The sequence below is a fragment of the Thermobia domestica genome, chromosome 3 (genome assembly GCF_964235325.1).
Source record: "Thermobia domestica chromosome 3, izTheDome1.hap1.1, whole genome shotgun sequence".
Classification (NCBI taxonomy): domain Eukaryota; kingdom Metazoa; phylum Arthropoda; class Insecta; order Zygentoma; family Lepismatidae; genus Thermobia; species Thermobia domestica.
In genome coordinates, this window is record NC_137456.1 from 70,102,137 (window position 1) to 70,129,495 (window position 27,359).

At 35.3% G+C, this 27,359-nt stretch overlaps 1 protein-coding gene across 2 annotated transcripts in view; it reads right to left on the minus strand.

Annotated features, from left to right (window-relative positions):
* Window positions 1–27,359, minus strand: part of LOC145680488 (uncharacterized) — a 158,123-nt gene that overhangs the window by 35,087 nt on the left and 95,677 nt on the right. Inside the window, exon 4 of one of the 2 annotated variants that reach the window (XM_081751068.1) lies at window positions 8,901–8,988. The exons of the other annotated variant lie outside the window; for it this stretch is intronic. Coding sequence (XP_081607194.1) covers window positions 8,901–8,988 — 88 coding nt within the window. The remainder of the gene's footprint in view (window positions 1–8,900; window positions 8,989–27,359) is intronic. 2 annotated transcript variants of the gene reach the window in all.

Consider the following 27,359-nt stretch of genomic DNA (forward strand, 5'->3'; position numbering starts at 1 on the left):
GTGCCTTTGTTATCAAGACTTCACACATTTACGTCAACATTATCAAAAAGCTTGGAGAAATCCATCTGAATGAATAGCTGGGGAGCTAGCGTTAATGATTTATGTTAGGTAGATTGTGCCCTCACGGTAAGATGCTCACACTCCCATTGATGAAATATGTTTATGAAGTGTTTTGAACCGTATAATCGATGCAAATTTAGAGCATGGCTTGTCTACATGGGTGACAGAAACGATCTAGGTCTTACAGCAAATACGAGAGCGTGATTTATAACAACGAACTCACTTTCAGCTTTCTGGGATTCACCTGAAGTTGTTATTTTGTAACTTGTGATGTAAAAATGTCATGACTTTCTGGTATAAGGTTTTTGCCCCCTTGAATTAATCGTATTCTTAAAATTTGCACTTTCTTAATACACTTTCCCTAACTTTTCGCGCACATCGCCTTTTCTTTGCACACTAGCTTCACGAATAGAATGTACACCATTTTTACAACTACAGTGTCTACGTTAAGTTCATTTCCACAAATTATACAAATGAAATCAAAATTATTCTTTGCTTTTTATATTAATGTGTCTCAGGTAGCCTGGAACAATATGAAATGACTACACTCTTGTCAATGTAATATATTTAAGTTTTATTAATCAAAATGATATGGGAATTCAAGTTTAAAATTAGGAACATTACTTTCTACTTTGTGTTATTAATTACGGTAAGTGATATAATTTTGACAGCTCGAAAATGATTAAATATTGTATAATCACAAAACGTTATAAAGAGTTATGCATTTTAAATTGAAGTTTAGTGTTTGAAATGAAACACATTTGGGTTTTAACCAGGCATATTATATATTTTATACTATATTTTTCAAATTGACTGTGAATAATTATGTAGTGATTAAACCTTTCAATGCTTGCCTTGTACTTGAAAATTGCTATTTTGCATTTAAACCTAACGTAACTTTGTCTGTAGACTTTTAAACATATAAAGCTAAATTGATTATGAGCATGTAAACAGAATACTAAAGGCATAGTAATATATGCCTACATTTCAAATTATACACCAAAAACCTTACAGAAATAAAAACCTACTAGATACTCATTAAGTACTTCTCACTTTTACTGCACAAAATCACTTAGAACATACAAACTTCATAAATCTCCCACTGAAACTGCCAGATTATGGTGCGCGCCTAGCCAGCCCGGCAGGATGACTTTCCTGCACCTGCAGTCATTTGGTAAGAACTCTCTGGACATCGTTTTCATTCTTATAAACTTATTAATGCGTATATCATTTTAAAGCTAATAGAACAAGCTAAAAGTTTTATTTGAAACATTTTGTTGTAGCGTTATCAGATTTTTAGTAATAATAACAAAAATGTTGAACATTATATTGAAAAATCTACTTTTTCAGCAATTTATTTCATTAGCGCTAATACTTACTTTAGCTAAAAACATAGGACATAATTTAAAGAACGTAATGTGGGGAACCTAGCTTTTAAAAAATCATATTGATACGAGCTGGCTTAATCGAGTTATTGACATTTTAATGTAGGTATGCAAATTTACATGTTTAGGGCCGTGGGGGGAAAGCAAGAGGGGGAGGGTTGGGGACTTTTGAGGAAGTACTTTCCTTATGGTGGTGTAATAACTGGCAAAGTTTCAGCTTGTTACTAATTAGTCCCGACAAAAGCCTATTTTTTGCCTTTATTGACTGAACTATAACAAGTTCCTTCCAAATCGTCGATTCGTCTGCAAATTGCTTGCATGTTAACGCCATTTCTTGATGTCAGGCAATGCAGTTAGTAACAAGTATTAATCTGACTATGATTTACTGGGAATAAGCATAACTACAGACTGAGGGGTCATTCGTTTATAATACGGATTGAGTACATTAAATATTTTCATGTTAATGCCATTCGTAACTAACTGGTATGTTTTTGCATTATAAATACGATACGAGGTTGTCTTCAGTCAATGGTGATAGGTTTCACAGGCGATAGTAAGCAACCTAGCGTCAAGTGAATGGCATCACCAATCGTCTAGATTGTTTGGATCTCAGTTTATCCGTGATACATGAGGTGAACTTTCGTATTGAAGAATGCCACCAAAGATACTCTCCTGGCAAGCTACATAATGGCGCTCTCCGGTATAAAATACATTTACAATGTCATAATCAAGATATGTACGGAAGAGGATTCATCATCGAAGACTGGCATAGCGCGTGTTAAAAGAGGCCGGAAAGGCAAAGAGTGGGGAGATTCCTGTAGGGCAGAAAGAAGTCAATCCCCATCCTCCTACGAGATATCAGTTACTATTCGGAAAGTGCAGACTCTCGTCACAAGGAAAAGACTAGGTACACAAAGAGATACTGTGAACTATGTGGAAATATTATCCAACACAATTTACACCATAGTTCGCTGTGATCTGGGTTGGAGAAGCATCCAAATGGACATGTTCAGGAACACATTGAAGAACGTCGCACCAATCGTCGAGAACTCTATAAGCACCATCTAGCGGGCGAAGGCGGAAATACATTGTCACACTGGACGAGGTACATGTGTGTCTCAATGACTGAAACAGGCCATCTGCAATTTTCTACGGAGAACCTGGTGTTAAATACTTCCAAAGATGATACCCTGAATTTAGAAAACGTTTTGGCAAGATATTCACGATTGTTGCTGGTTTCAGTTACAAAGGGAAGTTAAAGGTACACCATGCTAGCGCAATTTATTATGATCAGATTAACACCCTGACAAATTTTTCGCCATGACATTCCTCATCAGTATGAAAAGGAGAAAATAAAGGAATTGTTGAATCAATACACAAGGCACTTATTCTAAGGCATACCACTTATTCTACAGCACTGTTTCTTCAACAAACAGCAGGACCACAAACTGGTATTCGTATCATTCCCTTCACCGAAATCTACGAACCGATGGACTATTGTGTCCCCGGCCCTCTCAAAGAGGCCTTGACACAGCGGTGATCCCGCACCATTGTTGACGGCCTATGAAAAGTCTGTGAAGAGGACTGATTGGGACATGGCATACCTACACTATATGGCAGCCTCCTTCAATGGAACTTCGATACCTGGTGATATCCAGAATGCACGGATATCAAATAAAGCATCGTTGTTGCTGGCGACATGGAATTTCCTGAAGTAGGTGTCTCGAAATCGGCACTATAGATTGGAAACGGCCTCTCTCAAGTTATACTTTTCAGTTTTCGTCCTTCACTTGATTTTTTACTTGAAGAGTCAAGGACACTATATATATTTCGTATGAGTTTGCCACAACTCATCTGATCGAAATCAAAGTTGATATGAAGTTGATATGACATGATAGAGTTTGACATGCTATATAGGTGTGTAAAATATTATGTAGTGCAGGTTTTGGGTTCATGAGTTATGAGCGGTCAAATTTTGCGTGCTATTTTTGAAAGTAAACAACCACACACCAAACTCATCCGATCGGGAAAAAAAAAAAAAAAAAAAAAAAAAGAAACTTGGAATGGTGGTAGAACTCCACATATTATATGAGAGCGTGAAATATTGTTGTCCAGGCTTACGTGCCTGAGTTATGGGTGGTCACGTTTTGCGTCATATTTTCAAAAATAAAAACTCATATATGTAACCGATCTAACTGGGATCAAATTTGGCATGGTAATTGACCCTGACACGCTATATAAGCATATGAACATTATGTTGTGCAGGCTTTACCGAATTATGGGCGGTGGAATTTTGCGTCGTATTTTTTGAAAACAAAAACCTATACAGCCAACTTCACGTACTATAAATGCATGTGAAATATCAGGCTGTGTAGGTCTAGGATTCCCGAGTTATGGGCTGTCAAACTTTACGTCATAATCAACTTAGCAACAATAACTAAATTGATTGTACACTGTGTGAGATACCCAGACTTAACCTTTCCAAATGTGTTACGAGTATAGGATTGAAGGTATCTTACATTGCACATTACAATGTAAGACATTTACAAATCCATGCACAACTTCGTTATACGTTCACCTCCCGCGACGAACTAAAGGGTATGGGACATGATTGCAACGGGTACTATAGGCACGATAGAATAATTAAACTATAATTAACAATAGAATAATTAACTGTTTCCCTGCGACAGTGGAAACAGGGGAAAAGAATGCATATACTGCGGTGGCTGTGAGTATAAATTTAGAAGCCAAAAGTGAATAGTTTACATCTTTCATTTCAGAATACAGCTAACAGATTGAGATTACATGTAATGATAAAAACCAACAGAATTTGACAATATATTCGAACTTCTTATTACCAAATATGATATGGGGAAGAAAGACAAACATTTCTGGGAGAGATGGATCAATTAGTTTCTTTAAGGGGGGGGGGTCAAAATATGATTGAGGGAGAAAATCATCCTCATTCTGCCGATAATTCGGACTCAGCTTAGTATCTTTGCTCAAGTTCTTTATTTAATTACTTTGATAGTTCAACTGAAATCAGAACAATGTATATTATGATGCTGATGAAGAGAATATTCATACCCACTCCCATATTTTGTATATACTTATATATGAGAAGATATACATGTAAGCAGTTTATAAGGAATTACAACAATTTTACGAAAACAGGATTTTAAAATCTACTCAGTATAACTGAGAGCAAATTGTACACATGAATTTTGTATTTCTAACCTGTCTCTCCCTGAGTCAATGATATTTTATTATCTTCTTCCATTTATATATTAATTAATTAATTATTTTTTGGTTGAGAAGAAAAAAGATATTTTGTTAAATATAACATTTTCTTTAATTTCTTATAACTTTGCCCTCTATATGAAAACAACAAAAATTATGTGATCAATCAACGCAAAATGTGTCGGCGAAGTTAAATCAAAATGTTGGTTATATGCTTCCCTTCAAATGCGATATGAATTTTAAGAATTGCACCAGTTTCATCACGAGATAAAATCATCACGAGGAATATGTAGGACCAGGAAATTAAAGGGAAAGTGAAAACACAGTTGCACTTTTTTCTTAACTCCATTTAATTAAATTATATTAGGGACTAGATAATTACACTTTTCATATACAAATTATACTGTATCATCAAACAAATTCCATACATATCACACGCAGAAATCAACACATGCAATACTTAAAATTTACAAGTTTTTCTTAATAATAGATAAGAATTCTAATATCAACCTTCAACTTCTGAAATATTTTAAGATTTTCTATCATTCACTTATTACATAGCTTGACAGAACTTGATTTTAAAGAACTTAATTTTTGAAATGAAAGTCTCATAAAAATTTCTTGTATGTCTTCTTGTTATTTCGGTTATATGCCTCATTAATTCAATAACCATTTAAAAGCGATAAATCAATTCAAATGTAATATATATATATATTACAGTCATTTGGAATCAGGAATTCCCATGGTACAATGATGATACAATATAATTTGCTATGTCAGCCATCTGCTTCATTTGAGTACATATCTCTACAGGTATGACCATATGGTATTACGCGTATAAGATGTTACTTGTTAAGTCGGATATTTTCCTTACAGAACCAGACATTACAAACTTAAGCAAATTTCACTGTGGTCCAAACACAATATGGTATGGCACTTGTAAAGATCTCTATTTTATCATAGATTACCACTCTTGAAAGATCTATACAGTATGTTCAACTTATAATTGTTCATACCTTATCAACTGAAGAACAAACTGAGACAGCAAAACGAAATTGCGTATTTAGTACATACAAGACATTTCAAAATAATTTGAACAATAAAAATAAGTTCTCATGAAATACATCATATTATCACGGATTAACTATGGGATTAACTATACATTCAGACAAAGCAGAAAGTATATTTGAAACGTAGCTAAATTACTTCAAAGTACTACTGCAAGGTAGCAGGATGAACGTTGCAAAATAAGTGGCTGCCAGTTACGACAAGATTGCCTTTTTGCGTCTTTCATTTCCCGTACTCGTAACAAATTAATCACATTAGAAAGATTCGAACTATTCACTTAACTACTTTGAGTCAAAGACAGAATTAATATAAAGATACAGAACTCATTTCGACAAATCTTTCTGATCCACCGAGCAATATCAGTCAAGTTTTACTTCGTGTACATATTCAACCTCTCGAGACTTGTTATAGCTCATAAATATGCTCTGTTCTATTACTCTGTCAAATATTTTCTTTACATTTTTGCCGACCTATTTTCCAGGAATTCAGGTAACTGCAAAATTTATATAAATCCCTAAAAATGCATGTGCAACAAATAACGGAGAGTTATAAGATAGACATTTAATATTTTGTGTTTAGTATAGCTACACACCTTCGGCGCTGAAGACCTAGGTTCGATTCTCAATGGTAGCTTATGTCTTCGGATCCACGTAAAGCTTTAGGTTCACGATTCATTCGGTCTCAGTGTGGCTTTCTATTACGAAAGTCATAATTAAAAAAAAAAGTAAAAAAAAAAAATGAAAAGAAATCATTGAGTTTTACGTCCCACGGTTATGCCGGTGAGGCTAAAGGAGACTGTGAGGATGAGAGATGAGTGAAATGGTGGAATGAAGAAAGTGGAAGGAAACGGGAGAACCCCGAGAAAACCCACGAGCACGGTGTTTGTCCACCACTGGGCTCGGAACAGATAGAAACGTGCTGTTTGTTTTAAAATAAGAGAGCATTTATTGTTAATGCGTGACAGATGGCAACACCGTACGGTACACAGAACTCTAGCGATAGCGGTGAGAGTGACGACTGTTTTTGATACTTATGTTACTTGTCGTTTTCTCCATTTGCGTGGTGTGACAGTGCTTAAATTCATCGCCAGTTGAGTCAGATATATAGTGATGGTGTCACGGATATGTCTGTGTGTTCGTGGATGTGACTGTTCAAAGAGGGCAGAACGTCGTGTGACAGCAAACCAAGACAATCTCGGTCTCGCACAAGCCTATCTGACGACATGAATGAACGAGTGAATAAAGTTGTTTTGGAAGATCGCCGAATGTGTATGGAACACATCAATTCCAAACTTGGCATTTCTGTGGGAACTGTGCACATTATCGTCAGACCGGCTTGTGCAAGGCCGAGATTGTCTTTATTTGATGTCACACAGCGTTCTGCCTTCTTTGAGCTGTCGCACCCACGAACGCACATTAGACACATTTATGACACCACCATCATATATCCCTCTCAACTGGCGATGAATTTCAAGTGGTGTCACCACGCAAACGGTGGAAACGAATGATTATTCGCTGTTATTGTAAGGAAAATGCGGTCACTTTACAAGTATCGTAAGTATCAAAAATAGTAATCACTCTCACCGCTGCCATTCAAGTTCTGTGTGCCGTACGGTATTGCCATCTGCCACGCATTGATAACGAGTGTTCGTGTATTTTAAAACAAACAGCCCATTTCTATCTGTTACCAATCCTGAGAGAGAGAGAGAAATTGAAGGTCTTATAACTTGAATGCACCTCGTAATCTTTCAATAAAATCGCTACACAACCTCTAGTGCGAGGAGTCCCAGGTTCGATTCCAAGCCTGTAAATTTCTAGTAGAGAACATTGTGTCCGTGGAATTTCTTGAGGTTCTCCGTAATTCACTCACTTTCAATAATCATCCGTTTCCTTTAGCTTAGGCATAACTGTGATACATCAAACAGAAATTTTATTTAATTCCAATCATTACATAGTATAGCAAACTAAGGATCATGTACCGGTGCCAGCTTTGTGGTTCTGTAATCTAGCTCTTGGATGTGAAATGGTGTAGTGGAGAACAACCTATACTCAGCCTTGATCTTGCACGATAGTCTATGTATTTGCCAACCAGGGGTGTAGTCGAGGGTATACGGTGGTACATGCCGTATACCTTCTGCTTCAAAGCGTATAATACTTTCTACTTTTATTTTGTTTATATTTATTTATTTATTTATTTAATCAGGCCATGATTCCAATGATAAAGGGAATATATCACCAGACCAAAACACAGAATTTTTAGTTTTAGGATATGGGGATACATCGGTGCAAAGTAGTATATTTTTGTTCTGAGGCGATCCTAGTGTTTCGAAGGTCTATGGCTCTGATATTTCAATTGATTAAAACCTTGTTCTCTGCTGAAGAGAACCAAACTTGTTCGATATTTTTAAACTAAGATATGACTATTTTCAATATCATGGGCTAATACGTAACTGAGCAATGCAGAACCTATCAATTAAAAAAAAATCATATATTAATGATTTTATAAAGTTAAATTTGGATAATTTTCTTACTTCTGGCAGGTCGGGTGCAATTTTCTCTGTTCCTTCTCGGAATGAGTTGGCTCCTTCTCCATACCTACACCCGTTTATGTTATTAATGGTGTTCACTCTTCATTAAAAATGCCTTCTATGTCTTTCATGACAATCATAGATGATCACAAAACAGCGTATACCCTCTGAAAATTTTAGAACTACAACTCTGTCGCCAACTGCATTGAATTCAAGTCCCGGTTATGAATCGGAGCCCACGTTCCGTCTTTCATTACCTGGGTGTTGTATAAGGACGCAAAACACAAAAACTGAAACCCAAATTAAAGATCATATGCTAAAGCCTCAGATGGGTGAAGTCGATAATAATGTCGTTTGAGATGATGTTTAAGACGAAACCACTTCATGCATACCTGACACTGAAACGGTTTTTCCCCGGTATGAGTTCGTGTATGAGCATCAAGATTACTTTTTCGAGAGAATATTTTGAAACATGTTTTACAAGTATATCGACAGAGTATATTCTCGATATTATATTCTGAATCACAACCAACTTGGCTATCGTGTCTGTCTATTACGTTGGTTGGATTTGAAAGTGACACTATATTCTCAGAAGATGAACTATCCAAAGATACTTGTACCATATAGGAAGCATCATACGTTTCGTCTTCAATAGTGGAAAACTTGGACGCTCTTCTTCTACGCCGCTCTGGTGTTAGTTTACGAAACCTGTAAACAAGAAAATGCGGCAGTATGAGGAATTTTAGAAGTGGAAGCCGTACTTTTCACAACATGAAAAATCAGTATATGTACTTCTCTCTCTAAATTTTCAAAGTATGAACTTAAATGGTTTATAATATCAAAGCCTAATTTCAACGAGTTCTCTAAGAAACAATTTATATCTCCTTATTGATGATTCAACGTACTGGTGCAATCTGTGTGTATTCGCTTTTCCTCTACCTCTTATCATTCACCCTGATAATTTCATTGTCCCATTTTGTCGCTTCCGAGAAACATCTTCACAGTGCCCTTAATTACAGTACAAGCATGGGCGCCCGAAGGGGAGGACAGGGTGGGCCCCTCTGGCTCACGAAAATGTATACGTAATATAGCAAAACACGTATATTAAATATCAGAAATGGAAGATGTAATATAGCAACCATGGAGATGGGCCCCTCCCTAGAAAATTTTCTTCGGGCGCTCCTGAGTACAGGCAATTCCTTTCTTACTGTTCGTAGATATTATGGTATATTATTGTTTCTGGTATCAGGAATGTTCACACAAAGGATTTTATCAGTTCCTTTTAAAATTTATTACGTGCAGTTAGAAAGATATCTGCCCTATTTGACACGTACATATCACCAGCGTATTAAAAAAAAAAAAAAAACCTGCATATAATTAGATTTCAGAAATTAATTGTCGGCAGATATCTTTTTCGTTACTCAAACAAGAAATATCCGACACTCATCATTGGTTTCCCCAAAAAACACAATCACTAATTTACAACTTACGTCTGCAACGTTCGTAACAAACTTTCCTACTCCTTATGAAGTACCTCCTGCGACCTTCATCTTATTAATTAATGCTAATTATGAAAGAGAAACGTCTTAATCTGTCAGTTATGCTAATTTCAGTAAACAGCCATGCTAATAGGTGTCGCTACCTGCCTGCACGACGCCAATTGGTGTCGCTAGCGTGCAGACAATTTACCGATTTAACACTACTGTGAAAATTTAATTGCAACTTAAACTGTATTGTGTCACTTTAATTATTTGAAAATAAACAATGATAATACTGAAGATGAACGTGCTTTACTGTTGATTATTAGCACAAGAGCCGTAACTTGCATATTTAAATTTAGGCATGAACATTTGTCGGTAACGGGGTCAGTGTTCATTTCAGGTATACTTCTTTCTTTTCCTTTCCCCGAAGTTGAAACATCGCAATGAGCCAGAGCTAAGATTTTATTTTGATTTCTTCTCAACAAACTTTCCTGAAAGAAACGTGAGTGACTGCTCGCTTATGAGCATATGATTTACTTTTATAAAGTAGATACAAGCAGGTTATATATATATATATATATATGTATGTATATATAAAGTAATCCAGAATATGATTACATACACAACTTTAAACCTGAGATAAAACAGGTTTGACAACAGTGAAAAACACACATCATCCTCACTCCCAAAATAATCTACGAGACAACGTTTGGAATAAGGTGATGGCTGGTGTTTTAAGGAACTCTGAAGGCATTCTTATGATGGACTCTTTACCAAACGGTGATACGGGAACTGGGGTATACTATTGCGAAGTACTAGAAAATATTACTATAGTATGCGAGAGCGTCGATTTCTCTGTAAATTGGGGGGGGGGGGGGGCATTCAGATGCAGACGGTATATATATGAAGATTTTAGGACAAATTGCACTCAAATTGTACCAAATATTGTATACTCATAAATAAAATAGGGGCCACAGGATCGGCGCTCTTGATAGTATGTTTAATATATACGCATACCTTTCTCTTCCTGAAAACTAGTCTGGTACATTGGATTATTCGGATTGAAAACACAATAACACAAACAACCATGAAATAGAAGTGTATGTACGCACTTTATTGAAATTGATATTATAGCACACTGAGTTATTCAGATTGAAAACAAGAAAAGCTAAGTTATACACTGAGAAATTCATATGCAATTTATATGACTTCTTTTCAGTTGTTACTGAAAGGTGGTTCATTCTAGACATATTTGCTTTATTCTTTTTGGCAGATATGCACATTCTAATATTGTAGTTAACTACCTCTTGTTAATGAGCTAGAATTGTTTTCCTCGGAGCAAAAGATATTTTGAGAAAATCTTGAGGGAATTCATATCTCAAAACCTCTGCTACCTTTTGATATGCAGTCAGGTGCCAATAAACGACAATTGAGCTTTAACCTTGAGAATTTTCCGGAATTACTAAAGCTTCCCACTGATGAAAGGAGCCGAAATAGCTAATGGTTCTACCAAAACAGACAGGGTAAACAAATACGTACAACCATTTCCTGAATTCCTGTACGTGCTTTTCCTTATTCACATCTTCCTTCACCACCCTTTTATGAGGGTAGTGTTCTGGTCATTGACCTCCAAGAACAAATCGTGCGAATCTATGCTTCTTTGTGTCCAGTCTCAAATACAGAACATCTGCCTCTCATGTGGGAATTCGAAAGTTAAGAAAAATAACAAAACTGCATTTTTTGTGGCCAAGATACTCAGGTAAATTTATCATTATCATTATAAGGTAAACATTGCTTCAGTGTGGCCAACTTCCAAGATAGACAGGTGCCAACTTATAGAGTAGTAAGTAACGAATGTCTTATGGGAAAATGCAGGTTCAAGACGAACTAGGCCAAGATAAGCAGGTGGCCAACTTAGAGAGGTGGCCAAGTTAACAGGTTTCACTGTATATATACAAGTTTAAGTATATATAGTTTAAGTATATATAGGGTAGCCCATTTTAATCTTTCCACGGAAAACGGTTGAACATGAATGAACTAAACAAAAACTCAAATAGGAAATGTCATGGGGCACATCAAATTGTATTGTCGCGGTGCCCCCCCCCCCGGGGCCGCCCTTCATGGAAGCCCAGGGCCCAACTTTCAAAATTTTAAATAAAAACATGGGCGAGCGATAAGTCGTTTGATATATCTTTAAATACCGTTTTCATTCTATGGGCACTGGACGTTTTATCTGATACAGGTATCATATCTTGGTCATTTTGAAAACTGTGACCTATATCAACAATTTCTTGCCACAGCGCTCTTTACTTTTTAAATGTCGAACGAGGTGTCACTCGCCCCATGCTTTCATTTAAAATGTTGAAATTGGGCCCCATGAAGGAGGCCCTGGAGACAGCAAGACAATACCATTCGATGTGTCCCATAGCATTTCCTATTTGTTTTTATTCGATTATTTATTTCAAGCATTGGTAATGGACGTTTTATCTGATACAGGCAACATGTCTTGGAGGCCACTTTGAATACGGTAATCAATATGAAATTGTTTTATTGCCACAATACTTCTTAGTTTTTAAAGATCTATCGAACGAGAGATATCAGTTGAACCATGTTTCCATTGACAATTTTGAAATTGGGCTCTGGGCTTCCATGAAAAGCGGCCCTGGTGGGCACCGCGACATCATTCGACATGCCCAATGCCATTTTCCTGTTTCACTTTTTGTTCTGTTCATTTACCTCGAACCATTTTCTTATTATTGATACTGGACGTTTTATCTGATACAGGCATCATGTCTTGGTGGTCATTTTAAACACGGCCACCGATACGGAAAATCTTTTGCCACAATTCTCTTTAGTGTTTGAAGATCTACCGAACGAGGTATCACACGACCCATGTTTCCATTTAAAATTTTAAAGTTGGGCCCTGGGCCCCATTTAGGGCGGCCCTGGGGGCACCGCGACAACACAATTTGATGTGCCCCGTGGCATTTCCTATTTGAGTTTGTGTTTGGTTCATTTATGCTTAATCGTTTTCGAGATATTTAAGTGGGAAGATTAAAATGGGCCACCCTGTGTGTGTGTATATATATATATATACACGTACGTAAGTGGGATCATCATGGAAAGCTGTCCGAAATCTGATGCACTAAAGCAACATAAAGTTTAGGTGTAACATTAAATTGCGAAGAAATAAAATGTTGCCTCACCAAATTTAGTGTCCTCAAATATTTTTTCTGTTCCCTGGTTTATAATAATAATAATAATAATAATAATAATAATAATAATAATAATAATAATAATAATAATAATAATAATAATAATAATAATAATAATCTACCTCCAATAGCGATGAAGGAGTTATTATGACTAATAGTGATTTCCTGAAATCTAGCACTTCGTGTTTTTATTTTTTATTTTATTTTATTTATTTATTTATTTTTAAGGTTTACGAAAATCTTATGATTCGATGTAAGAAGTGACCTGGACTACGAAGAATCACATTGGGAAATATACGAAAGGTTTCACGCCCGTGCGTTTTACTTTTGGTTAGGTTACAAAGATGCCTGTCACTTCGGTGTAAAAAACTATACGGCAAGAATAGCAGAGAAGTTCAATTTTCGAGCTCCTTTGTGGCTAGCGGTTCGCGTATGCGCCTTTTGTCGTGGGAGACCCGGGTTCGATTGCCGGCGGGAGCTCATATAGTTTGGATTCCACGTTAATCAAAGGTCCACGTCTCATATAGCCTCGCTGCTGAAAGAGACGTTAAACTCAAAATCAACTCAACTCTTCACCAACTTTCCTTGTTTTTTTACGTTTTTTTTTTTTGGACAAAAAGAGTATTTTCTTCAACTACAAAGAAATTTCTGCATTTGCCAAGGTACTATTTTTTCTACAAGTATCATTACATTAAGTAATAAGGGAACAATCAACAAAAGAGAAGTTGAATATTTCAAACTATGAGCTATGTTCGGAAGTTCCGTTTTTTAAATCTTCTTTTTATGTTACTTCCCCACCTAATACTTGGACTGCGTTGTCATAAAACTGACAGTTTTAAGGGACTTAGAAAAATTCAGCCGTACACTTATATTTTGAAGAAGTGTACATGAGAAATCTCATTCCTGTTATCACGAAATTAATGTATTTATTTAGAAAAAAAAGTACAACAAAATATCAAAGGTCGTAATACGAGTACAAAAAGCGAAACAAATAGACAAGGATAGCCTCATAACATGGACAACAAACTCAAAGAAAAATATGCGGAAAACAGTAAAATCCAAACTTGATAGATGATACAATCGAAATAATTTAAGTAATATAGAGTTGGTAATAATAATAATAATAATAATAATAATAATAATAATAATAATAATAATAATAATAATAATAATAATAATAATAATAACACACTCAAGTAAAGTTGCAGAACATTTCAATAGATTTTCCTGAATCAGCACATAATTATTAATGACAAAATACGTAATGTATTAGGCAATAAGCAGATTCCCTTTTGTAAAAGGACGATATTCGTGGTACCTAACGCAATTTGAAATGAAAAGTGCTATCGAAACCCTAAAAAATACAAATGCTTGCAGTATAGACACCTGTGATTAATAATTACGAAAAAAAGTTCTTGCTTTCTAATAAGGTCACTTTTGCATCTTAGTCATGAGTTACTTACACACTCTCGAGTATATCAGAGTGTACTTCTTGATATACTAAATGCAGCAATTGTGAAGCCATTACATGCGAAAGACAATAAATAGGAATTCGAGGTTTGTTGACCAATTCCTCTATTTTCTCTAATCTCCAAATTACTTCGGAATCATGTATAATCGTTAAAGGATTTTTTTTTTAAAAAAAACATCGAATATACTAAGTTCTTCCGAATAGTTTTGGAAAAATAAAGACTGCTCAAACAACTATCTTCTTCGTGCTGATGTGATCCAGTTATTAGAATACAAGCAATTCACTGCTGGTATTTTTCTCGATTTAACAAAAGCATTTGATATAGTAGACCATAATATGCCATACTATCAAACTGTACTTATATAATGTAAGAAATATTTGTCATAATTGGAGAAAATCTCATTTACGGAAATAAAACATTGTAACTTACATAATGATGGTCTTCAAATCCGTTGGTCAAACTACGGGCAACTAATATAGGGTTTCCCCAAGGGTGTATCCTCGGTCCTCTGTTTTTTCTTGTGTACATAAATAAAATCATTAATACCTAATTCCGTGTCAAGTGTGTATTATGCAGATGACACTATAATTTTAGTGCCAAAGTGCAAGTGACTTATTGAAAATATGAATTTTTCAACCTAAAGTCTGAAGAACTGGCTTATCTGAAACAAATCGTAACTGAATATAACTAAATCAGTGTGTGTAGTTTTTCTTTTTTTCCTTTTTTTTTTCGAAATCACGAGAGCAATTCTTGTTTTACTCAGACATTTAGGGAAAATCTTAAAACAGTAGATGAAGTTAAATTACTAGGTATGTGAGTAAGTAAGACCTCAAGTAGAGAAAAGCATATTTATGAACTTAATGATAAATTATCTAGTGTCATATATTTAGAGATTTAAATACATACTAGTTATCTGCTGAGCAAAACTATATATTTTCATTAAAAATTAATTGTGTGTTATAGATTCACCAACTAACTCTTTGGCTTCATCAGACACTGAGATACAGGATAACTGTACAGTCTTATATACAGCTGAAAGATCTTTCTTTTATTTATACATATTATTTTAATTATATACAAAACAAAGCTTCTACTTATGGAAAATATTACAGATTTAATACAAAAAGAATAGTAAAGAAGTCTTAATTAAGGTTTATTTTACACTATTTGTCTCTGATTCAGTACGGAAATGGATATTAGTTTCTGAGATACTTCTAACGTTAGCCAATTAATATTTTTAAAAAAACGTGTTTACACATAATTGAAAATCTTTCTCAGGGACTGTTTTATAAATAACTTTTTAAACAAATGAATGTATTGCCTGTCATTCTACGTTATACACTAGTATTATTTATCAAATCGTACATAACTAACACAAATGGCGAAATTCGATAAAGAGCGTATATATATGTTGTTAGATCAGTTTTACAAGAGAAGGTTATGATATTCAAGGGAATTAAATTATTTAACCACCTACCAGAAACGCCTAAAACTAACAGAAGAAATATTTGTTTCTAAGAGAGTTGAAAAAACTTATTAACAATAGTTTTTGCAGTATTCAGATATTTTTAAATTACAAGGTTTTTGATCAAATTTGTGCAAAAATACTACTTAATACAAAACTCAAATTTATTATATTATGTTACATTTATTTTCTTTCAAAGGTAATTGAAGAATTGTATATAGATTCTGTGTGTGATGATTTCAATGTACCTTAACAACTGTAATTATGTACACCAAAGATAGCAAATAAATATTATCATTAAAATTTACAAGGCTTTTCTTCTGCAGTGCCGCAGCTTGGGTTAGTGATAATAATGATTTATATAGAAAGCTACCACATTCTAGAAGGTCACCCTTACGACTCGCATGCCTTCTTAGAATTTCCTAGACTATTCCTTTACCGTATGCGCATATCAATTTTCCATCTTATTACACACATTATATTCCACCGTGGTGCTTCGATGGGTTTGGATTTTTTAAGTTTAACGTCCCTTTTTAGCAAAGTGGATCAGTCACATAATCCCCCACTGAAAATCGAACCTAATACTCCTTTGTCGAAGGCGGGAACGTTAACCATTTAGTCACGAGGGAACTCTTGAAACATTATGATTTTGCATGTTGACAAAAAGTAGCCGAGTAGCCGAAATATGCATCTATGACCTTATGGAAATTCACGCTATTATCCATAATGTCATGGATGCGTAAACAGTTAGGACTACTCTTCATAATTCTTTGTAAAAGTTTTGTCACAATTTTCGATCTCAAACGTGCTCGGTACCCCAGTCACCACATTTTTCAGATTTATCATCTAAGTATCCTTCTTTAATTTATTCATCATTTGCACGCTGAACTATTTCATTAATTTTAGTTTTTCTGTGTTTATCACTCAGATTTGATTAGCCATGATAGAGGGTAAATTTGTACATTTTCTTCAGATAATGCTATGACGACTTCTATGTACTATAACTTAAGATGCAATGATTGAGCTGTGCGGCTGACAACGGGACAGGCATCAACTTGAGTCAAGTTGGTATTTTTAGTGAAACATTAAAAGGGTCTTTCCTAGTAAGACAGTGAAATCGGCCCTTGATCCAAATTGGGTCGCTATTGACCCAAAAGATTATCCTTGACCTAAAACTACCTCAAAAAAGTTTTGACCCCTTACCCCCTCCACTTACCGAATTATCGTATCATACATGCTCAAAAGTGAATATTTTTTAAAATTTTGGTGGGGGTAGTCGAAAATTTTTGAAAGTTTCACAGATTGTAGATACTATCTAGATGTAAATGTGCAATTTTTTTTTCAAAATTATCGATGCGTATTTTCTTTATTTTTTTGCGTGTTGAAAATTTCTAAAAATTGAAGAAAAAACTTTGGGGGGGAGGACACGTCGCTGATTTTTTGGTTAAAAAATCTGTTATACTCTTAGGTAAAAGTATATATTTTTCGGGACCTGAAAGAGATGGCAACATTATCAAAAATAAATAGAACTGAAAACAAACGTGTTTTTCGCACAGTTTTCTCACTTACGGCCCCTTCAAACAATCCTTTGCCAGAGTTCACAATTTTCCTTTCTCTTGCGTCCTTTCCGATTCTGTCGTTCTTCGGTTCCTTCGATTGTATTCGTTCGGAATATTATATATATATATCCATAACAGTGCTTCTACTTCTATCGACTCTTGCACAACGAAGTTACACACACCTTGCGTCGGCTCCTCGTATCTATCAGTGCTTGCTTCACTGGTCACACACAGTGGCGCTCTCTACCGCGAGCTGTGTAACTTTGTTGTGCAAGAGTTGGTTGAAGTGGAAGCATTGTTACGGAGATATATTTGGTGTTTCTATTCCAAAATGGATACAATCGAAGCAGCCGAAGAACGAGGGAAGCGGAAAGGACGCAAGAGAAATGAACATTGTGAACTTTGGCAAAGGATTTTGTTTGAAGGGGCCCTAAAATGGAGGGAAAACTGTGCGAGAAACACGTTTGTTTTCAGTTTTATTTCTTTTTGACAATTTGTTTTTAGTTTTATTTCTTTTTGATAATGTTGCCATCACTTTCAGGTCCCGAAAAAAATATATGTTGTACCTAAAGGAATAACAATTTTTTTAACCAAAAAATCAGTGGCATGTTCCCCTCAAAATTTTTTTCTACGATTTTTTTGAAAGTTTCAACACGCAAAATAATAAAGAAAATACGCATCGATGGTTTTGATAAAAAAAATTTGCACATTTACATCTAGATAGTATCTACAATCTGTGAAACTTTCAAAATTTTTCGACCACCCCCACCAAAATTTAAAAATATTCAATTTTGAGCATGTATGATACGATCATTCGGTAAGGGGAGAGGGTAGAGAATAATTTTTTTGAGGTAGTTTTAGGTCAAGGGTAACCTTTTGGGTCAATAGCGACCCAATTTGGATCAAGGGCCGATTTCACTATCTTACTAGGAAAAACCCTTTTGGGTTTCTCTATTGTGTCAGGGTCTATTTAATCAAAACGTCACTAGATAGCGCTAAAGGCTTGGTCCACTTGAACGAGCAAGAGCTGAAATTTTTAAAATTGTCTCTCCTGCAAAATATGCTCGGTAGCGCTTGTCCCGTTGTATGGCAGCACGTCTCAACTCATTTCATTCAACTATTACAATATACAAAAATTCAAATAAAACAATAAAAAAAATTAAAAAGCTACTTCCACGCAACTATTCCCTTTAATTCTCTCTATATTGCATACACCGTTAGAATGAATGCATATATCCAACTCCTCCATATTCCTTACCCATCGTTTTTGCTTAATCCTCTCACGTTTAATGTAATTTTACCTGTTTACATAGTATATTATCATTATTCACTATTCTGTGTGTTCGTTTATAAATCCTGTCTTCTCAGTTATTACGACCAGTGATGGGTAAACTACACTCCACGGACCAGATATGGCGCCCCTGAAAGTTCTATCGACATGGCTTCTAACATGATGAGTGAAGGTACTGGCTGCCACTCTGATTTCAATAACTTACACTGGCCTGTCTAAAGTACGTTCTTTCTTATTTGCTTCCTCCCTTTAAAAAAATGCCCATCAGTAAACAGACCAATCAAAATAGAGTAACATACAGTACATAACATCACAAATTTATCGAAAAGAAGACGTAAACAGTAGTAGAAAATTAAAGCAACGGAAAAAAAAAAGAATAAACTACCCCTTTGGATTATTGCGTGTCTATTAAACCGTGATAAATAATTTCTTCCTCATTGATCACCTATTATGTGCTGCTCGATTTAAATTTCAAGTAATTTTGGGCACTGTATTAACCTATTGGGTGGTTACCGGTGACATACGGCCAACACCTTTGTGGAAACAATGGAAGCACCGTTCTTAGCACGTGTGCAATTAAGTAGGTTACGATTCCACAGATTTAGATTAATATAAAGGCTTCTTTATTGCAACACACCGCTGAACTCTTATTATAATGCGTAACAAAATATTTCAAACCCAAGTTCAACAGCCGACTTGTTTTCTTTTTGGTTATGGGTCATACTATGTGAAAGCAACCAAGTCCAAAACCTCATGGTGTCATATTTCGATTAAATTTGGTGTACATGAGAGAGATGCTACTATGAGAAATGATCATGCACCAAATTTCAGCCTGTACTATTGTAGTTTCAGAGTACAAGGTGGTAAAAAATGGACAAATTTGATTTTTTTTTTTTTTTTTTTTTTTTTTTTTAAGAATCTTGCTGGCTTCAATTGGCCATATCTCCCGTAAATATTGAGCTAGAGAGAGAAAAATAATATACCATTTTGAAGAGGAAAGAATAGGCTACAAATATATGTCAGGAACATTTATTTCAAAATGAAATATCATTTTCCGGGAAAATTTTGGATCAGTGGTTGATTTCTTCGAAATTTGGTACCAAGGTAAGCCTCATATATTCGACAAAGTATGCCAAATGTCAACTTGGGCCAAGAATGGACCTGGAGTCTACAATGATTTTCATGTGACCATGTCGGGAGAGACACCTGGAGTGCCAATGTGGTAACTTGCCAATTTGTTAATACTGGTGAAGTAAGGTGTAAGAAATATTTTACTATTACTGACCTGCTGGAAGTGTTCAATTGTCAGTGGAGCCTGTGTTGAAGCAGTTGACTGGCTTCTTCCATCTCTTTGTTGCTGAGCTTTCTTTGTGTATATACGGCCAGTTGCAGTTATGGGATCAACAAGAGAGATGATGTCACAAGCAGGCAATGAGAGCACATCTGGTATATCTGGATACACAAAGGAAGGTGCTGGTCCATGAGGTCTCAGAAAGCACAACTTTGCTGTTTCTTGAATCCCGTCGACTTGCAGAACACAAGCAAGCCACTAGAATCCACCATAGGTACAAGTAACAAAGATCCTGATTCTATCAATGGTAATATCAGCTTGTGAGTCATCTGCTGCAATTACTAACTCTTCCTCAAAGTCTGGTTTAGAAGAATATTCCTCATTGCGACCTTTCTTTGAAACACAGGAACTACAGAGCGAAATTTACGGGTTCCAGATATCTGTTAAGTTGCATCAAATCTGTTCTTTAGGAAGGTGGCTTCCTCTTCATGTTTCCCCTCTGTGCAGTACCCATACACCATTTTGGAATCCTTGATGATTCTTTTAGAATGTTCCAGATGATTCTAGAACTTTCTAGCATGTTCCAGACAGTTCTAAATCCTTCTAGAATGTTCCAGATGATTCGAGAACCTTCCAGAATATTCCAGATGACTCTAGAACTTTCTAGAATGTTCGAGATGATTCTAGAACTTTCTGGAATGTTCCAGATGATTCTAGTACTTTCTAGAATGTTTCAGATGATTCTATAAATTTCTAGAATGTTTCAGATGATTCGAGAACCTTTCAGAATGTATATATATTTAGGTCAGTGCAATGTACTACGATTGATAATGGAATGTTCCAAAGATCCCCACAGGATTACTGAATTACAGATTGCAGGAAAAAAAAAAAAAAAAAAAAAACATTACTGCTAGGTCAGTTACACCTTACTTCATTAGCACTGACAAATGGCAATTTTCCACATTAGCACCCAAGGTGTCTCTCCCGAAATGGTCACACGAAAATCAATGTAGACTCCAGGCCCGTTCTTGTACCAAGTTGACATTTGGCACTCTTATGCTACCTTTGTAACCAATTGCAAGGAAATCAAATGGACAGTTTCTGAGATATCACTGATCCAAAATTTTCCCGGGATTTCCTGGAAAATATTTCATTTTCAAATAAATGTTCCTGACATATCTTGTAGCCTATTCTTTCCTCTTCAAAATGGTATATTATTTTTCTCTCGAGCTCAATATTTACAGGTGATATAACGAATACTCACTAACCCAAGGTTCTACAAAAAAACATAAAATGTGTTCATTTTTTATCACCAGTACTCTGAAACTACAGGGGATACAGGGCTAAAATTTGATGCATGATCATCTCTCATAGAAGCCAACATGTACACCACGTTTCGTCAAATTCTGAGACGACGATTTTTTTTTTTCCTGAAAATTTGGTTGATTTCACATGGAATGTTTCTTATCTGACTTATAAATTGAAAGATACTTTATTCATAGCATAAACAACTTGTGTAATTCTGCTAGTTTTTCATGTTCATTAGTAGCATGAGAAACTCCTGTATCTATGGATATTTTTGCCTAGCTGCAAATTTTAGACTTGGGCTAGAACCCACCCAGAAGTATATCAAACGATTCAAAACTAAAAATAAAATATTCTAATTTTTTCATTTTTTAAATTTAGTTTATTCTTTTTAATGCCGTATGTGCTATCCAACATCAGAAATTTCGGAAAAAGATATTAATTTCTTGGACTAACTGTAATGTCACCAAAGCCTGGTTTACAAAAGTGTTATTGTTGTAATACTAGTATAAATCTCAAAAAATCAGTTTTTGCAACTGCACCTTTCATACGATTGTGAAACAGAAGTAATACATTAACATTTATGTAATATTTTTTTCATAACAATTTACTTCTAAGAAAGCAAGTACTTGTGTACGATCAAAATTCACAATATTTTTCACAACAGATAGGAACTTGTAAATTATTTCTGAAGCCACAGAATGGAAACAATGCACTTGTTTTTGCAAAGACGCGTCATACACACGTAAGCATAGTTTCTCTAAATGATGCTAGCGCTGTCACATTACATTCAAACGGAAATATCAGTTCATTCCACTACATTAAACAAGCAGAGTGGCAGAGTGTTACATGTTTATACGGTTTTGAGGGTAAATAAAACAGCGTCTAAATATATTTTAAAGCTGTTAGGATATAATTGAAACGAATGCATGTATAAAAATTTGAATAAATGAAATTTTAAAATATTTTTTAAACAAATTCATACGTACATATGCAAAGACAAAAACGATTTACGTGCATGCAATATTTAGTGAACAGTTTCACTGTATCTCAGCTACTGGACGGATTCGATGTAATTACAACTTTAGAAATAGTCCCGCCAATCTTTGATTCTAAACAGTGTACTCGATGACAAATTTACAGCCGAATTAATTCAAAAATTTCACTCCATTTGATATAAGACGGTTACTTAATATTGCTGAAGTCATTGCAAATTACTGCTAATAAGTATATAGAATCATTGATTACTGAAGTGGTTACTGACTTCAGAAGATAGCTATTTGCACCATACTCCTTGCACTTTTTCCAAAAGATATAGAAAGTAGAGCCACTAACCAAAGGCGCCCATCAGGGGGGTGAGGTGGGGCGCTTGCCCCCTCCTAGAGGAAATTGTATTTCAGAATATCGAAAACCCAACAGAAGTTTTACATTAATTACAGCAAAATTTGTTACCTATATTTGAAACGTCGCTTATACTTGCCCCCCTTGGAAACCACAACATGGGCGCCCTTGCCACTAACATATTTAAACGCACTTACTGGCTATCAGAATTACCTATTAATATACCTATCAGAAAACACTGAAATATATATATATATATATACTAGTCATTAGCTAGTATGTTTCAATTTAATATGTCTATTAAGAGAAGCTGGCTGACGAAACTTCCGGTTACAATGCTGACAAACGAACGATGGACTCGAAATGTGTACTAGATAGTGAGTTCTAAGGTGCTGCTGTTGACGGAATCTCTTGTTGCATACGGTGCAATCAAATGGCCTCTCTCCAGTATGAATTCTTGAATGAGTGACCAAGTAACTTTTAAATTGGAACCGCTTGCCGCACACGTTACAAGGATATGTTGAGGCGTTTACGTTACTTTTCATATCTGCACAAAAACTATGATTCTCCTTTATTCCAGAATCACAAGAGTTTTCCTTAATCCGCGAATGAAACACTTGCATTTTACACTTCTTCAAGCTATTCTCTTCGCCCAAAGCATCCAAAACACCACAGGATCTAGCTTCTACAGGAGAAACATTGACAGAAAACCTGAAAACAAGGAAAATTTCGCTTGTATTACATAGAACTTTTTTTTTTTTTTTTTTTTTTTAAAAAAAAATATTTCAAACTAAGTCTTAATATGATGCACTAATAACACTGTAAGGTTCTGTTTCCTTTATTTTACATGTATTAGGTCACTTTCAATAATCAACAGAAATGATTATATACCTATTTACATTTACGCATTATTCCACAGACAGTTTCCAAAAAGATTTGGAAACGCACACATATAAATTATATTAGTTTGTAAGGGTTTAAGCATTACTGGTGTCAAAAGTATGGTTTCTTGTCACAAACTTAAAAATCAAAGGGGATCCCTTTCAACATACCCCCTCCCTTCTTTACACACATTTGCATACAAAGTTTCCATTCTTGGAAACAGTTGTGGAAATCTTCAGGTGGAAATCACCACCTTGAATATCGCTGCCGTTTTCTGCTTCACCTCTTTTACAGTCTGAAAATTAGTTTCCTTGAAAGCTCATTTCACTTTCGGGAAAAGAAAAAACTGAACAGTGCCAAGTCTGGCGAATAAAGTAGGTGTACCAACACGAATCTCCTTCGCCGCCAGAAACAGTTTAACAGTCAAAGCAATATGCGAAGGAGCATTGTCGTGATGTATAATCCATTCATTGATCTTCCACAAGCCTGTTCTTTTTCACAAGTTCTCGCAGCTTCACCAAAACCTGCTGATAATACTGCTTATTCACTGTCTGACCTGATGGTACCCATTCAATCAGGAGCAGGTATTGATATCAAAGAATACAATGAGCATGACCTTCACTTGCGTGCCTTTTTCGTTCGCGGTGGTAAGGGTTTTCCAGTGCATGGATTGCCTTTTCGTTTCAGAACCACACTAAAAGATCCATGTCTCGTCACCAGTGACAATTTTAGTTAACAAGTCCTCCTTTTGCTTAAAGGCATTCCATTGTGATACTGTACACGTGCTTTCGGAAGTCGTTCTGCTCCTGAGTGAGGTTTTGTTAGTACCATTTAAGTGCAAACTTTGGCATGTTCAAATGGTCGTGCAGAATTGCACGGACAGATTCTTTATCGATGCCTACTATGTCTGTTATCATTCGAATGCTGAGTCTGCGATCTTTCCGGACAACGTCAGTCACTTTTGCCATGCCTTCTTCTGTTGTTGCTGCGATAGGACGACTCGGTCTTTCATCAACATTCTCGCTGAAGCGTTTGTGCCATTCAAACACTCGTGTACGTGACATTGTATTATCACCATACACTTCCTGCAACAATTTCACACACTTACTCGACTCGATTATTTCTTTAACTTCACAAGGAATTTCAAGTTAATGCGCTGCTCAATTTTCACATTTGCCATTATTTCTGCAACACGATTGCACACCTCTCTCTTCAATTGCTCCTCACAGAGTAAACCCGACTGAAAGCGGCAATTTATGTACATCATTCTCTTCTCGAAGGTTTAAGGTTGCACTGCGCTACCCTCTGCTTCACGTACACTACTGACAGGGTTGCCAGTCCCACTTTTTTTTTTTCCTTAGCTGTTATATAGATAAATAGATTACAGTGCACAATTTTTAATATCTCTGGTGATGCTTTATCCTAACTAAATATGAATAAAGTCCGATAAGATACTTTACTTTTTTCATCAATTTACTTGATATAGAGTAACATACTTCCTTAAAGTAACATACTTTGAAAATCACAGACAAGGGAATTCAGAAAATTACTAGAAATAAATAAATAAATAAATAAATAAATAAAATTTAAAAAATGCCAAAATACTCCAGCTAGACCCCACGAACATTAAACGTCTGAAGGTCTGAAGCTACAGTCCTGTCATATGCTGCGTATATCATATCGTCGGCACATTGCTAAACGAAAAGCTAAACTGCCGAAAGCTATGTGAATACATTCTACCAAGTGATAAGTGAAGCATGTGGATAGATGAGGAGGCATAATATACCTACCTTACAATGGTCAAATATGGGCTATTAACTACCGTCCTAGTGATTCAAAAAAGACAAAGCAGCTTTGTTCGATATTATGGGTCAACTTTCCCAAAGCGATTAATGGTAGTTACTGTGGGATTTGGGTATGCTGGGAAGTTGGTGATTTGTAAGGTTGACAATAATGTGAAGATAAATACCGCATAGTCAGAGTCAACCATTATGACTCCCATTTTCCTGATAGATATTTCATGAAGTAAGCTTTTACCACCAAATGGTGCACGAACAGGCGTCTGCGTTATTCCATTTTCTCATATTTCAGTGAAGGAGCCTAATCTCAGTCGAACGGAGTTTTGGGCCTTTGGACTCTAAAAGACGTTTTAAATATCGCCATATACTAACTATTTGGTTTCTGGAAAGTTTAAAGAGAGGAGTCGGAGGAAATATTCATTCCCATTCTCCAGCGCTATCTCCTATAATGAAAATTAAAATATCGGACGATTGATCAAAATGCTGTTGGCCTAATCGAACACCACTGCTGGTGGTAATATGGCATTTATTGAGGTAACTTATTCGAATGAATTAAAAACAACGTTCTCTATTCTATGATTTCGGTGAACCAACAATAAAATATATACTCAATAAATCAATCTATCATAAAATGGTCCATACTTGAGACAAGGTACAAGTTCGGTAGAGATTTTATCTTCAAAACCCTGGAGAAATATAGTCAGTATCCGCTGTTTAGTCAATTATAGTACGCTACTAACAACTCATAACTACATAATCCATAAAAATTATACTTAAATATACAACTTATGAAACGAATTTTCACTTAAAGTAGATAACCGAAAACTGTTATAATAATGATGAAATCCTTAATTTTTCTCACCAATAATAACTTTAATAAGGTAATCTAACTCAATCTGGACGAAAAGTTTTGTCACTCACTATTTCCAGCATTACACTTGTACTTTATAAGTAGCATTTGGATTGAACTTGTTCAATTTAAAACAAATATATTTGATGATGTACTGAATGTTATTTCATAAATATTTTCTGTCTCCGTACATAACTTCCAATTTCTTTGTTTTTACTTTGATCATTTAAGTTTCGTCAGTTATTTTAGAGGTGTACTGGAACTTCTCATTTCAAAAACGTTAAAAATAGATTATCACAGTGCAAAGTGTTTTAACTTAGCATGCCTTTTAAGAGAAACTGGATGTCGGAATTTACAACCACACAATTTACAAACAAATAATGATGTAGAAGTATGCACAAGATAATGCGTTTTGAGGTGTGGTTTTTGACGGAACTTCTTGTTGCATATATTACAAGCATATGGCTTCTCTCCGGTATGAAGCCTGGAATGAACGAGCAACAGATCTTTCCTCGCGAAAGACTTGATGCACACTTTACAAAAGTACTTTCCTGAAATTGTATTTGCATTCTCTTCCATGTAATTATTTTCGCGCCTTCCAGAAAAACAAGGGTTAGTCTCCACACATCGACGTGAGAATTCCTGCAATTTTTTCGCAGACATGTCCACAAAACCATGGCATACATCTTGTACAGGAGAAATATTGAACGAAAACCTGAAAATAAGGAAAATTTCGCCTATAAAACAAAATGGACTTCAAAAAATAAATTCAAAGTATATCTTAAAAAGAAGCAATAGTAACTGCGGAATACAATAATACAACAAAAAACGGATTCTAGATACGAACTGAATCACAGGAGGAGAAACTTTTTTGTTGTTTAGATACAACTTCTAGAGTGCCTATTAATTCACATTTTAATATATTACAATCTGTAAAACTGAATACATTGCAACGACCTGCCTTCATTCGTATTTTAATTTGCCAGATAAAATACTAGATGACGGAAAGCTGCTAACAGAAGTCTTCTACATGCTTAAGTTAAATATCAAATATTTATCGGCAAAGACTGATGAAATCCTTCGAAAAATCTTGCAGAATAGTTGGCCATGGGATTCGAAGCCAGAGAT